At 39.1% G+C, this 14,433-nt stretch overlaps 2 protein-coding genes across 2 annotated transcripts; both read left to right on the top strand.

Moving 5' to 3' along the window:
• The first annotated feature begins 2,655 nt into the window (after positions 1 to 2,655).
• On the top strand, positions 2,656 to 4,082 carry LOC121985185. Its single transcript, XM_042538481.1, has 4 exons — positions 2,656 to 2,925; positions 3,033 to 3,239; positions 3,333 to 3,548; positions 3,654 to 4,082. The coding sequence occupies exons 1-4, from the start codon at positions 2,671 to 2,673 to the stop codon at positions 3,855 to 3,857; spliced, it is 882 nt and encodes a 293-aa protein (XP_042394415.1). The 5' UTR covers positions 2,656 to 2,670; the 3' UTR covers positions 3,858 to 4,082.
• A 1,744-nt stretch (positions 4,083 to 5,826) lies between these two features.
• Positions 5,827 to 6,321, top strand: LOC121986867 (transcriptional regulator SUPERMAN-like). The gene has a single exon (XM_042540798.1). It carries the CDS (start codon positions 5,827 to 5,829, stop codon positions 6,319 to 6,321), a length of 495 nt encoding a protein of 164 aa, XP_042396732.1.
• The last annotated feature ends 8,112 nt before the right edge of the window (positions 6,322 to 14,433 follow it).

Raw genomic sequence — 14,433 nt, 5'->3', positions numbered from 1 at the left:
AAGAAGAACAACAACAACAACATCATGATTTTTATATTGGGAAGAAGTTACTAGTGGCTGGTGCTCTTTGTGTCTACAAATTACACACCAATGTACCAGCTCAGTGGCTGGATCCGAAACGGTGGGGTCGTCGCCTGGGTCTGTGATGTTTAAAAAATTAAGTGGAGAGAGAAGTAAAATTACAGTGGGGTCCACTAAAATTACGTGGAGGCCAAAACAGAGCAGATGATTTGTCCCAGCGAACCATTTAAAGGAGCCGGATTGAGATATTATCCGTCCATTTAAAAATGATTTCAAACCGTCTAATCCGTCTGAGCCCACGATCTGCACGAATCGACGTGTAATATGGAAAGAATTTTTAAAAAAAAAATAAATTAAAGTGAAAACTGAGGTCAGTCAAATCGGCATTTGGATTTAAAATTTTTTAAATTTTTAAATATTTTTTTATTAATCTTTTTTTAGGACTCGTGGAAACCCTAACACACCATCAGATCGGATTGAATGGGGGATTTTTTAACTCGCCAGGACTGTGGGCCGGCCCGCCTTATCCCTTCCTGCCCTGACCCATTTGACAACATTATTTAATCATCTTTTTACTTTCTTAATATTTTATCCAAAATTCCTTTATTGAAATTATTATTATTATTATTTTATAAATCCTGTTGAAATCTGACAGTAGAATGCCTGATGATCAAAGTAGGAGGATCAACTTCTCCTGACTTCACGGTTGCTGTTGATCAATTTCAGTTGTTGGCAAATACCTAGTTGGATATTTGATCTTTAGGTAAAATGTCATTGTAATTTAATTCTCTGTATCTTATTATAGTATTGATGATATTGGGCCATCTTAGTTTTTTTACTCCAACAGTTACTATTCACTAAGATCATCTAACCGATTAATTTTTCACATGTGTTTATATTTTTTTTAGTTGATACATGTATTTAATTTACTCCGATTAATCATCGAGATGACTAGTTTAATCCATAGAAATTTTCTACCAATCATCAGGATAAATCAGTAAACTCTCACAACGGACGGACGGTCCATCAATCCAACATCCTTAAGTCAATTGTCCATTAAGAAAAATTTATTCGTTAATTCGTCAAAATTAAGACTTCAATTCTTAGATATATAGAAAAAATAGTCTGTCACTACATCATTGCCTGGGGCTACGTGTGTTTGACATTGAAGTAAAAGATGATATCATTCATCCTAAATGGTCAGTATCATCGATCATATGATAAAATACAGACAGATAAATTAAAGGGGGTATTTTACCTGAGTGCAGCAACTCTTTACATGATGAAAATCAATGAATTATTTTATACCGGTTGAAAATTAACCACAAAACCTATTAAAACAAATACTCATACAATACTAATACTAACTGCGTCAACCCCGTAATCCGTGGGGTTATCATTGATAGGTCACTAATTGGTATCTTTACAATATCATCGTTGAAGATCAATTACAAAAATATCTAGGTATTCTAGAAATAGGCCACTTCATTTGATCTGTAAAATCCCCCAAAATATTTATAAGCCCAATACGTATTCACAATAACTCAAAAAGGCAAAATCAAATTTAAAAAACATTCTTCTAGATGTTTAGGCCTCTGACCATTGATTGACTATATCAAGCAATCTTAAACTATATTTATGAACATACTATATTGGTATATTTTTAGTAATTTCAACATTGTAATTTACAATTAGTGCCAGACAAATATTATTGATACTTTTAGTATTCATTTATGTACACATAAATAACTATAAATGGTTAAAGATTTATACATTTGCGTACCCATGAAGATTATGTATGTTTTTTTGACACTTTCAGGGCCATCAATAATATTTTTTTATCAACATTTATAAACATCCTCAAACCACTCTAAAAGCATCGATATAAAATAGATTCTTGTAGTAAGCAACATTCATTCATGGAAGAGGAAAGAATGGAAATACTTTTTATGTATGAACTATCATGGCGTTAATTAGACGTAAGAAGCTCTAGTGCTGTTTCTTCTTCCGGTCATATTGTCTCTGAACAATTAACATTTCATTCATTCATTCATTCATCGAAAAGAACAAAAAGAGAAACTTGAGTCAACGTTAAGGTAGAGCTTGTTCATGATATGGGTGCCTACCTCGATAACACCCACTAAAACCTAAATATTCAGATAAATATCAAGTGACATGGGCCTTCCTTCCATCTCAATTTCCAAAAGACAAGTAAATGACGCTGACCTGAATGACACGAAGTTCTCTACGTGTCCTAATCCACAGCACTTGCTGTTCATAGTCAACGTCCCCACCGCATTTATTTGGGCATTGGGATGGATGACGAAGCGATCGAAGAGTGGGAAGTGGACGGGGACTCGATGATGCTGTGGAACATGTTTCTTGTTTAGTGGAGAAAGATTAATTAGTCGTAATCCAAGTGCTCCACAGGGTCACGCCATTAGCGTCTGTTTGTACTTTGCTGAAAGGAGCTTGGAAGAGAAGTCCAAAGGGGGAGGCGTCCAATTTTGACCTGGCCTGGCAATTAAATTTGTTTGAAAAGATTGTTTGAATTTTCACATATTGATTGGTATTTTTAAATGTTTTATCGTATTTTTGGATGAGGGAATAATGGAAGGGGGAAAAAAAAATGGGAAGAAAAAGACAGAGATGACGGCGACAGGAAGAAGCACGAATGAAGGCGGCTTCCTTGCATTCAACGCATCTTTTAACCCCCTCTCGTTCTCGACCTCATCTCTCCGCTACTCTGTCCGAGAAGTCTACAAAAGGACTCCTTTTCTAGCCTCGCTCACACTGTTGCTCTCCTTCCCAATCCGCTCCGCGCCTCTTCTCTCGATGATTCAGGTGGCTGTCAATCAAGATTCGCCGTTCAAAGAGCTTGGAATCAAGAACAGGGGAGGCATGGTGAGTTTGTTTGTTTTTCTGTTTTTCTGTTTTCTTTTCCGAGGAGAGAGATTGATTGGTCGTCGTGTTGTGAAAAAAAAAAAAAAATGGGGGCTTTGTCGATGTAGGGAATGGAACAGGGAGGCGGTGGGCGGGAGGAGCACCGGTGGCCGCCGTGGCTGCGGCCGCTGCTGTCGACTAGCTTCTTCGTGCAATGCAAGAAGCACGCGGTTCATTCCCACCGGAGCGAGTGCAACATGTACTGCCTCGATTGCACGGACGGCGCTCTTTGCTCCGTCTGCGTACTCGCTCACCGCGACCACCACGCCATCCAGGTACAGATCGATCGACCATCGCCTCTTTCTCTTTGCCTGATTTCGTCGTCCCCGGCATAAAAATGCCTTTTTTTTTAACACTCGATTTCGCAGATAAGGCGGTCGTCGTACCACGACGTGATCAGGGTGTCGGAGATCCAAAAGGTGCTGGACATCAGCGGCGTGCAAACCTACATCATCAACAGCGCCCGCGTCGTCTTCCTGAACGAGCGCCCTCAGCCGCGGCCCGGCAAGGGCGTCACCAGGACCTGCGAGGTCTGTGACCGCAGCCTCGTTGACTCCTTCCGTTTCTGCTCCCTCGGCTGCAAGGTCACCCTCCAATCTAGCTCCCACAAATTTCCATTTTTGTTTTTCTGTTTCCTCTTCGACTAGATGACCCAACCCACCAACTGTTCGACAAATTGCGTATTCCAGCTCTCTGGCACCTCGTATAACGACGACAACCACAACAAGAAGATTAAATCGAGAGGAGGATCGGACTCGGAGCACTCAAGCACCAGCGAGAAGAGCAACGCCATCCAGAACTTCACCCCGTCGACCCCGCCGCCGTCGAGCGCCAAGAGGCGGAAGGGCATTCCCCACCGAGCTCCCTTCGGAAGCGTAATGCTGGAATTCTAATCCCCACAGCTACCGCGTGTACACATAGGCCTTTCCCAGCACTCAGTGCTTCTTGAGCCGGAGAGGCCGGCGCTGGGAACCACAGAGCCAAGAAAACAGAGCAGACGAATAATTAGAGCACCATAGCTGATCGGTTGCAGTAGCTTTAGATCGATGGAGCAGGTGCAATGTAATCAGAAACTCGTTGTAATAATTAATAAAATCCTCTCCGTTTTTGTTTGCCAAGATCTATTCTTTAGTTTAAGAAGAAGAATTCACCTTTACGTGGTGCTGAACACAGCATCATGCAACAGAGAGGAAAAGGAAGAAGAAAAGGTGAGTGGAAGCTTACTTTGCATCCAGTCACTTCTCGACCTCATCTCCTCCTCCTCCATTGCTCCATTTTTTTTTAGCTTTTCTCTTGGTGTCTTCTGCTCACTAACCCTGCTTAATTATTAACAGTCGCTATTTGGCCGGTGTCGATCGTTCTCAGCACCCGTGGAAGACCGGCAGTTGCGCAGTTAATAATTAATTACAGGTTCACGTACTGGTTAGGTTGTGATTTAGGTGGTGAATCTTTTAAGATTTTGGATGACAAAATCTAGCAGTCTGTGGCATTGCAAATTGCATACGGGCGACAGGACAAAGTTTGGCGAGCTACTTTTTTTAGTGCTCTTTGACAAAGCATTACTGATAGATCGATGTGCTGTGTAACTTTCTGGTTGCACTCGTCTTTTACAGTTTATTAACTAATTTTAACAGCCGAATCTTGTTCATAAATTGTGGGTTGATTAGAAGAGTTGGTGGGATGTCGCATCAGCACACAGCATCCTTAATAAAAATTAGTGGAATGGTTTAGTGAGCCCTGGAAAAAGGCCTTGTTTTCTGCAAGATTGGATATAATTGAATCTTTAACAGAGGGAAAGGAAACCTTCAAATAAATGTATATATAAATGTTATAGGAGTCGAGGTCAAAAAAACAGCCTTTGTTAGCCATTAGTGAAGTTGGAACATGTCCATATAGCTAGCCATTAGTTTTTTCTAGTCTTGAGTTCTCTCATGTTCGATGTGTTGTTCTTAACATACTCATTTACATGATTCAAGTGTGAAATTAGAAAAATAATAACATCGATAAATACTTTAAAATTGTCTCATCACATCTCTTCTGATCTGCCGTTAAAACAATGATATTATTAAGATATTTTTATTAATTAAATCTACTTTGAATAATTAATCTCAATGAAATTGATAAAATAAAATATATTTATAATAAAATTTAATTACATTGTATATAATGATTTTATATTATAGTCCGATGATCTCTAGGGAACTATCACTAGAGATCATCTTTGCAAATCTACAACATTTAGCGGAGACATACTGTATTATTTTATCATCTCATCCAAAACTAATTCAACATGATCAAGAACGTAGAACTAAAATATTAACATAGCCTGCACTTTAATTATATATGACATATAATTAATTCTGCTTCATTTAAAAATATTTTATATATGCCATGAAACAAGCTCGTCTTTGATAGTGCAGGCTTAACGGTGCAATCAAGGGAGTGCTTGCAGCAGTGCCGTACTGCCATGAAGTTGGCAAAGAATAATACAATATTAATTAGCTATTTAGCTCGAAGATATATACAAATTTAATCGACAGATTCATAGCTCATACAATTTAGAGGAATATATATCTAAGTCGACGCAGAATTAAAACCCTAGCGTTCCAGACAATGTAGTGGGTTTGGCTTCATTCAGAATATTTCATAATTTAAACTGTCAATGATCCACAACCAGTTAAGCTCGATGAGTAATATAGAACTCCATTAACATAGGAACCATGGCTGGTGATGTATTCCAAGATGCGGCATTCTTTGTCCCATGTTGCACCAGATGAACCGACAGATCACATTGCTATATAAATAAAGGCTAGCAGTTGATATTAATCGCATGTACGTTTCAGATTAGTGCAGTCTATAGACATGGAAGGCGGACTGTATTATTCCAATCGCACCGTCTCCTCGCCGGAGGAAAAAGAAAAGCTCAGCGTGTGGGATTGGGCCGGCGGCAGAGCCACTGCCGCCGACGTGTCCGACTGCTGGCCGCCGCGTTCGTACGCCTGCACGTTCTGCAGGCGCGAGTTCAAGTCGGCGCAGGCGCTAGGCGGGCACATGAACGTCCACCGGCGCGACCGGGCCCTGCTCCGCCTGCAGAGGCCCGAGGCGCCGACGTATTCGATCGTGATTCCACGACAGCCGCCCTCGGAGTTCCCGGCCGGCGGAGGTGTATTTCTCGTCTACCCGATCGGCGCGGGCGCCGTGGTCGCGCCGGCCTTGGCTTCGCCGACGAGTTATTTGTCGAGTCCGGTTAATGCCGGAGTTGGAATGGGCTCGTCGGAGTCAATTACTTTGTGCGATATCAGTGTCAGCGAGGGAGGCGGCGAGGAGCTCGATTTGGAGCTTCGACTTGGAAGATAGAATAGAATTAACGCAATACCGATTTGGAGCTTCCTAATTATATTAATGAACTAATAAAAAATGAGCAAATTTCACCATTTTTTTTTTACCTTAAACAATGTGAAATAAAAGGTTCTATACAAATTTCAATAGTAACTAAAAAGAGAGGATAAATAATACAACAATTGAACAAAGAGGCGTTTTGAAATTCTTAATTGGAGCAATTAACTTTTTGATTTCTCTTTTTTTTTTCCTCTCGTCATTGTGGTGCTGTATTATAATATTGTTGGATTTTAAAGAATAATACTATTATCGTACTGTATTGTAAAAATTAACATAAAAAAAATAGTAATGCTTCATAAACCCTAAAATAAGTGCATAGTGATGTTAAATTTTAAAAATAAACACTCTATTGATGTCGATTTTTAAAATAGAATACCATAGTAAATAATGTTATTCTTTAAATGCTATTGGCGAGAGAAATAAAATAGAAACCCAATACATTATCTATAATACAATAAAAGACCCAACGTTCATACAGTCGTCGCATCAAATTTCTTGAAGATTCAACATATATAGTGATCCGGTGGTAAAGATGAGAAATCTTCGTTAGCGAGAGGTCAACGACACGTAGAGGTCAATGGTCAAGAGGGTCAACTCCAAGGTCGTGCCGAGCGGATAGAAGTCATGCCGAGCGGACTGGCATTCGGTCGACCGAACATCCGGCCAAGAGTCTCCCAGGCCGGACGAAAGACAGCCCCACCAGGAGTCGGGTTTCCGATTCTCAAGGTGAAAGAGTCTCTGGGCCGAACGGACAGGCCGCTCGGCCGAGCCACAGGACAATAAGGCGCAATCCCATCCGAGCACATGAGCAGGGCTTCCCCGCCCAGTCCGAGGTATGCGCATTCCCGGAAGCCATGAGCGTCGAGCGACCGGTCCGCTCGGCCCGGGAACAGGCAATAGGCACAAAGGGACAAAAGGGACAGCTGGTAACATCATCCTTGAGACACCTGCCGCCGACAAACAGTATGGTCGGCGGCCAGAGCGGACAGAGTATCGTATGGTGGAAGTTTCCACCGTCACGTCAGGGATATGCTCGGACAATTGCGGAATGACGTCAGACATGCTTTTCTGACACAACCCTATTGAGGTATGTTTGGGGAAGCGTACACGCATCGAGAAGCGTGCCCGCACCTCCCCGGAGTCCTATATAAGGACCCTCGGACTTTGAAGGAGGTATGCGATTCTCATCACTATAGCCACAGTAGCGTTACTTTGCTCCTCTTCTTCTTCACTGCCTGGCTTGAGCGTCGGAGGGTCGTCGCCGGGAAATCCCTCCCGGCTCGGCTTCTTTGTAGGTTCACCGGAGGTCTACACCATCATCAGAGGATAGCAGAGATCGCCACATCCCCAGCGTCCATCGACTCAGCGCTCGTACATGATCATATAACAAATAATAATAAAGTTATTTACCCTAATAAATTTTGAGATGAATTTTTAATGGATATAAAATATTCTTGATTTATTCTCTTTTAAGACTTATACCGCTAAAATGACGGCTCACTTCTTCTCTACTAATAAAGCTATTCAGCATCTACATCGTTACTTGATTGGTATGCAAATAACCTTTGTTTACTTTCACTTAAAAAAAAAAAAAGAATAAAAAATAGGCTCATCACTATTTATGAAGAATTTTGTTTATTAATATACTGTAACTAAATCTAGCGGAAGAGTATTAGTGCATTATTTCAGTTAGTCTCATTCATTATTTTTAAAATGTTTAATTTGATCCTATTAAATTTTGTATTGACCATTAAGATAAATCATGAAACACATATTATAATTAATTCATAAATTCAATATCTTTTAATTATATTTTTTATTTGAAAGAAAAATTTCTATACATTGTAGCTAGTGTTCAAATATGATAATACGAATATCTAATCATAACACTATATAGTCCGGAGACGCATCATCTATAATTAATATCTATAATTAATGTGACATGGTAAAGATAATTAGATTTGATTAATTTTGGAGTTACAGGATGGTTTTCACTTTGATCAGGCCGGCTCCACGTGGGAGGATCGGATGGTGGCCCATCAGAATAATGGAGGCCAGTGGGTGTCCACGTTCGGGCAGACTCGTGGAATTGTGTGCGCGTGCATTAATGACTGTCGCGCGCGCGCCGGCACGTGGAATATCTCGTTGCCCGTGTCATTTCCTCCACGTGACTTCACGCGCCTTCGTCGCCACAGGCACCCATGAAGAACCTCCTCGCGGATCGTCGCATCGCAGCCGTCCATCACCTCTCCCGTGAGTTTTAATTCATGTGGCATCCATGTGATTTTTTTTTAATTAAGCATTATCCCAATTCACGGATCGTCTCATCACACACATCCCTTATCCTTTTCCAAGCTAGTGATCTAATTAATATCATCAGATCCATTAAATTTGCTTGTTTTTAAAAATATTTAAGGCCATATTGACAAATTTTCAGTTGGAGTATATGAACATAACCATTAAATTGATCTATGAAGGTCAATTAATAGACCACTCTTTTTCAGTAAGAGAACGGGTTGCTGATTTCTGATACACTGTTTTAAGTTTCAATCCTCATTGGGTCTGCATAAAGTTGAGTTAAGACAGTTTTAATGTTTAAATATGAACGTACAAAACACACTGGTAATGATATTATAGAGCTGCGTTTGGGCTATATCTATATATATATAATTAAAATGAATTAATGGATTTCTATTCAAGCAATTCAGTGACAAATGGCTTGTTGCTAGTTACTACGACAACAGAAGTTGGGCTATGATTCAAAGAAGAATTGAGTTGGTGAGTTTTGGTTTTCTGATTAATTGTGGGTTGCACTGATTCTTTTATAGGAATAGCTATTAGATTGCAATGTTGTGAATTTTCATTACATAAATATTGCTACATTTGATTACAATATATAATTAATTGGTTATAAAGTTATTAATTTCAATTTTTAGAAAAATAATTATTTCCTATTTTATTGTAATATTTTTATTTCTTACCTATATTATTCTTTATCCGAGTCTAGCATGTTTGTCTATTCTATTTTTCAATTTAATGTGTTTGTTACTCCAAATGATAAAAAGGAGACGGAAAAGAATTTATAAGGGAAAAAATTGTTAGGAAAAAGAAAAGAAAGGGAAAAAGAAAAGAAAAAGATCTACTGATCAGATGGAAGGCAAGGCAAGAAAAAAAACTAGAAAGAGAACCGCGGTCGTGTGCGGCCTCATGTGGTTGCGGCCGTGGGGCAACCATGCACGGCAACCCGCTGCCTTGTAGGGTAACCTCATGCGGCACTAGGAGAAATTCAGGAGGAAATTGTTTTCGATCCGACTTGGACGAAAACAAAAATGATAAAAAAAAAAAAAATACCCTCAAATGGATTCATAAATCGGTCAATCTGTTAGGTAAAAAAAAGAAACAAAAATGATTCATCCATTTTTTTAAGTAAATAAGAAAAAAATTCCCCTTGAAAATCTTTCTACAATTTTATTTCCATCCTCTCAAATAATTAAGGCATGAATTATATGGACAAATTTAGCTGTAAAAATTAATTAAGTCAAGTATAATAAAAAAAAAAATGATTAATCAGGTTAGGTAACGTTGAGTCTGAGATGATCGACTCGGTCTCACGAAAGTTTTCCATCGGCTACTAGGATAAATCAGGAAGCGCTCGCAGCAGGTAATTCAGGAGCCCAGCATCCTTTAGTTGTGTGTCTCAATTGGAGATTTTTTTTTTACAAATTCATCACAGTTGGGGTTCGAACCACGAATACCTGAATAACATACTCTGCTGTTGTACCATAATCCGGGGGCACAAGTATAACATATAAGTATATATAGTGGGTTGATTATGCTAATTGGGTCGATTTGATGAGACTGATCGAGTTGATTGAGTGGATTGGGTCGTACGAAAGTGGGACAATCGAGCTATGACATGTAGGTTAGGCCGACCAAGTTATTTAGTTAGACTATATGGGCTAGCAAAGAAGAATTGTTGAGTTAAATGTGTCAGATGAGATAAGTAAATCAAGTGGGTGACCAAACACAGATAGGATGAGCAAACAAGACAAATTAAATTAGGTTGAGCAAGTAAATTCAACAAGCCAAAGAAGTTAGATGGATAAGACAGGATGAGATGACAAGATGGATTGATGAGCCGAGATTAAGCTAATTGATTGGATCAATTTGACTAAATGATCAATCAATTTGGTTAAACAGATCAATTAGGTATGATGGATCCAATAGATTAGACATGCTAGTTAGGTTGGACTGATGGTCCCAAAAGGCTAGGTGAATTAGTCAACTTATATGAGATTAAAAAATCAAATATGTTGATTGAATCAAATAGGCCAAGCAAGCAAGTCATATCGATTAGGAGTTAGTGGGTCGATTTGATGGACCAAACCACTCAGGTTGGATGAGTCAATTGACAAAAATGAACAAAGTGGGGTAATTGGATTGATTGGTCCTAGTTAGTTCCAATCATTACGGTGGCATTGAACAAGTGTCCCCTCGGGACGGTGCGATGGTTAAAATATGGGGTATTGTCACATGAAGTCTTGGGGTTGAAACTCGGCGTGACCGAGCATAATCTCCCCCATGTCTTGGCTATTTACACTAATGGCTAGTAGTCACCCGTGATTTACCTCCTCCGTGTTAGCCTAGGAACGGGTTGACGGGGGCGCTGGGGACGAGCGAATCGCCTTTTGCCACATGTTAATACAACCAATGAGGGCATATATACATGCAAACTCACAAGATTTGGTGTAGTGGTAAGAGACAGAAAGCTATCCCATGCACTGAGGGTTCCATTCTCATGCAGTGTATATTCGTGGTGCTCGAACTATTGGTGATATTGGAACATCACGTTAAGAGCCATCTGTGCTTTCTAAATTTACCTAGTGATCGGGGAGTGGGATCAAGTCATCCATCTCTAGGATTAATCGAGCACAAGAGTCGGATACTTTGGTTTTTAAAAAAAGTCTCTATCTTTCCCTTTTTTTTTTCCCCCTAAATTGCCTAAGTTATTGAACTATCACAATAAAAACTATCTTTTTATTATTTGCTCTATGTAATGCCATTATAGTTAGAGATTGAAAAGTTATGTTAGGGCCATAATTCACATATTTATTCATTATGGACTTAAGTACTTATAGATTTATTTTTAAACTCTATCTAAAAAATTTCATACTAATAGAGATATTTTTTATTTTTTAAACTCATGATCTTTTCTATGTATTTTCAGTATGAGACTTTAATTATATTGCCAATAATTTTCCCCTAAGACTTGTTCACCACCTAGGGTTTCTTTTTCCAGGATTTCCACCAAGCATCCGATCACCCTTGACCTGCTTGGACTTTTCACGACCTAGAATTCACTCCTCTAAAATTTTCGTCAATTATCCAGTTACCGTTAATTTGCTTGTGTTGGTGCAATTTCCCTAGGTCAAGGTTGACCAGGTTGACTAAGCTTGAATTGACTCAAGCTTGGGTCGCAATGAGTGAGTTTTGATGTTTGACAATATATGAAGATTGTTTTGATAATGTATAGAGATTGTAGGAGCAATCGTCAGTTTGGGGACATTAGTCAAGGGTGACCAGTCTAATGTGAAGAAGAGTCAAGTAGGTCAAGTTTGACCAGATACTTGATTGGGAAGTCCTAATTAGAGGTTAGGTAGGGGAAGTCCAACGGGAAGGTTGGAAGAAGATGAAAATCCAAGTGGGTCAGTGTTGACCGTGTTGGTGCGGTTAGCACTAACGGTCTAACTCAAGTTTTGATGAATGACAAAGTAGGTTAAGTTAGGTTCATTGCGATCTAACACTTTAACCAAGTGTGAAGGAGAAGCCCAGACGGGTCGACGGGCTGACAAGATGTCTGGCACGAAGTCCAGCTAGGTCGACGAGCTGACCTGATAGCTGGCACGAAGTCCAGACGGGTCAACGGGCTGACCTGACGTTTGACACGAAATCCAGCTAGGTCGACGGTCTAACCTGATAGCTGGCACGAAGTACAGACGGGTCGAAGGGCTGACCGGACGTCTGGCACGAAGTCCAGACGGGTCGAAGGGCTGACTGGACGTCTGGCAGGTAAGTTGAGGTAAGTCACTGGAGGGGAATGACTGTGAGGATGCATTCTCGGAAAGGAACATAGGCGCCGATCCAACTTAGAACCATTTCGGAACTCTAAGTTGAGATCTTGACTAGATTCCGGTCTCGATGAGATGAAATCTAATTAATACTCTGTTTGTTTATTATAACTGTGCTAACACCTTGTTTTGTAGGGTAATATAATTTGTATTTTGCCTTATACTAACTCTTTCTTGCAGGAGAAGGACTTTTTGGAGAAGAGTGGTCCGGGCACCCGGAAGGGATCCAAGCGCTCGGAGTGCAAATATTATCTACTCGTCGCTTCGCTACGTGGAGCTTCATGGTTGATTGGGCTACGTCACACTCCAGGCGCCCGGAAGGGATCCGAGCGCCCGGAGCCTCCTATATAAGGAGGGTGAGCCCCGGAGCAAAGGACAATGAACAACGAGATCTTCCAACGCTTGCTCTACCGTGCTGCGCTCCTACGATGCTGCGAAAGCTCCTCCGACAACGCGCCTTTTTTCATTCCTTATTGTTGTCAGTATTCTTTCTTTAAAGCAATTGTAATTTCACTTGTAATATTTTAAATTGCCAGTGGATTGCCCAACGAAAGCACTCAATGAGTGCGGGCCTTGTAGTATGAGTCGACCAAGGCTCCGAACCAAGTAAAAAAATTACCTGTGTTAGCGTTGCTTTTATTTTATTTTTTTCGCTGCGTACTTGATATTTGTTTCGACTTTTTAATCGATATTCACCCCTCTCTCTATCGACTTTCACGATCCAACAAGTGGTATCAGAGTGGGTACCGCCATAATTGGTGCAACCACCAATCGAGCAAAGGGGGTTCTTTTTAAAAAGTAAAATAGATATTGTTTGGGTTTAAAAAAAATATCCTTACGCCTTTCATTTTTCCTCGTCCAAAATCATTTTCGAAAAAGTCATTTTCATCTTTTCACCATTCGTCAATATTAGCAAAATAGTGTATTTTTCAAAATTTGTAATAATATTTTTATTAATATTTTATTAATATTTCATTTATAAAAAAAATAATTTTTTCCGCATATTTCCTTATCTCCCACATTCCTTACCCTAAGACAAAGTCTTAGAATTGCCTCTTGTCTATTTTTTTTCGTATACCAATGTCTATTCAAGAAAGGCAGAGCATCCACGAACCACCACCATACGATCAAGAAGATTTCAACTACAAGAGGCGAAGAATGGAATGTTTCTTAGGAAGTCAAGATTTTGATAAGTGGCTGATATTGAGAAAACCTTCTCGGGACACAGAATTGAATGAAAATGTAAGTAAACTTATTTGTAATATTTTACCTAACAATGTTTTATGTAAACTAGAAAAGTACAAGAATGCACATGAGCTTTGGACCCAGTTGATCAAGCTTCACGAGGAGCCGATGGAACTAGAAGATCAAGTCAAAATCAAATCTGGACTCGAGTCAAATCCAATCGAAAAACCTACTAAATTATGGGTCACGCTCAAGGTTAATAATATTTACCAAAATACCCCTGCTAGTAGTAGTTTAAAAAATATATTGTTAATATTTCTGAAAATATATGTGAAAATAGTGTATTTGATAATACATGCAAAAATACTCATAGGATATTATCTGATAAAACAAATCTAATTAATTTAGAAAATTCAAAAAATTTAAAAATAATTAATAATCCTAAAAATTCAAATGATAATCAAATCAACTTGAATGATTCTACCTCTAAGAAAAACTCAACTAATAATATGCAAAATATTATTTTACACAAAAATTTAAATAAATTAACAAATTCAGAAAAGTTAAATATTAACAATTCAAATTTAAACTTAAATAAAACTAAAAATTCAAATGATAATGAAGATAAAGTCAATATTGATCTAGATAAAATTAATAAATTTCTTAATAAATTATTTAGTAATCTAGACAATATCAATTCAGAAAATCCTATCCAACCCCAAGATAATTTAATTAACAAAAAATTAAATTTTAAAAA

The sequence above is a fragment of the Zingiber officinale genome, chromosome 5B (genome assembly GCF_018446385.1).
Source record: "Zingiber officinale cultivar Zhangliang chromosome 5B, Zo_v1.1, whole genome shotgun sequence".
Taxonomy (NCBI): domain Eukaryota; kingdom Viridiplantae; phylum Streptophyta; class Magnoliopsida; order Zingiberales; family Zingiberaceae; genus Zingiber; species Zingiber officinale.
The sequence above is the reverse complement of the archived record's forward strand: the minus strand, read 5'-3'. Positions and strand labels throughout refer to the sequence as shown.

Excerpts from the sequence above, each read along its gene's own strand:
- LOC121986867 (XM_042540798.1), top strand. The coding sequence starts at position 5,827 with ATGGAAGGCGGACTGTATTATTCCAATCGCACCGTCTCCTCGCCGGAG.
- LOC121985185 (XM_042538481.1), top strand. The coding sequence starts at position 2,671 with ATGACGGCGACAGGAAGAAGCACGAATGAAGGCGGCTTCCTTGCATTC. Across the intron at positions 3,240-3,332 it reads GCGACCACCACGCCATCCAG|ATAAGGCGGTCGTCGTACCA; the intron begins GTACAGATCGAT and ends TCGATTTCGCAG. Across the intron at positions 3,549-3,653 it reads TCTGCTCCCTCGGCTGCAAG|CTCTCTGGCACCTCGTATAA; the intron begins GTCACCCTCCAA and ends TGCGTATTCCAG.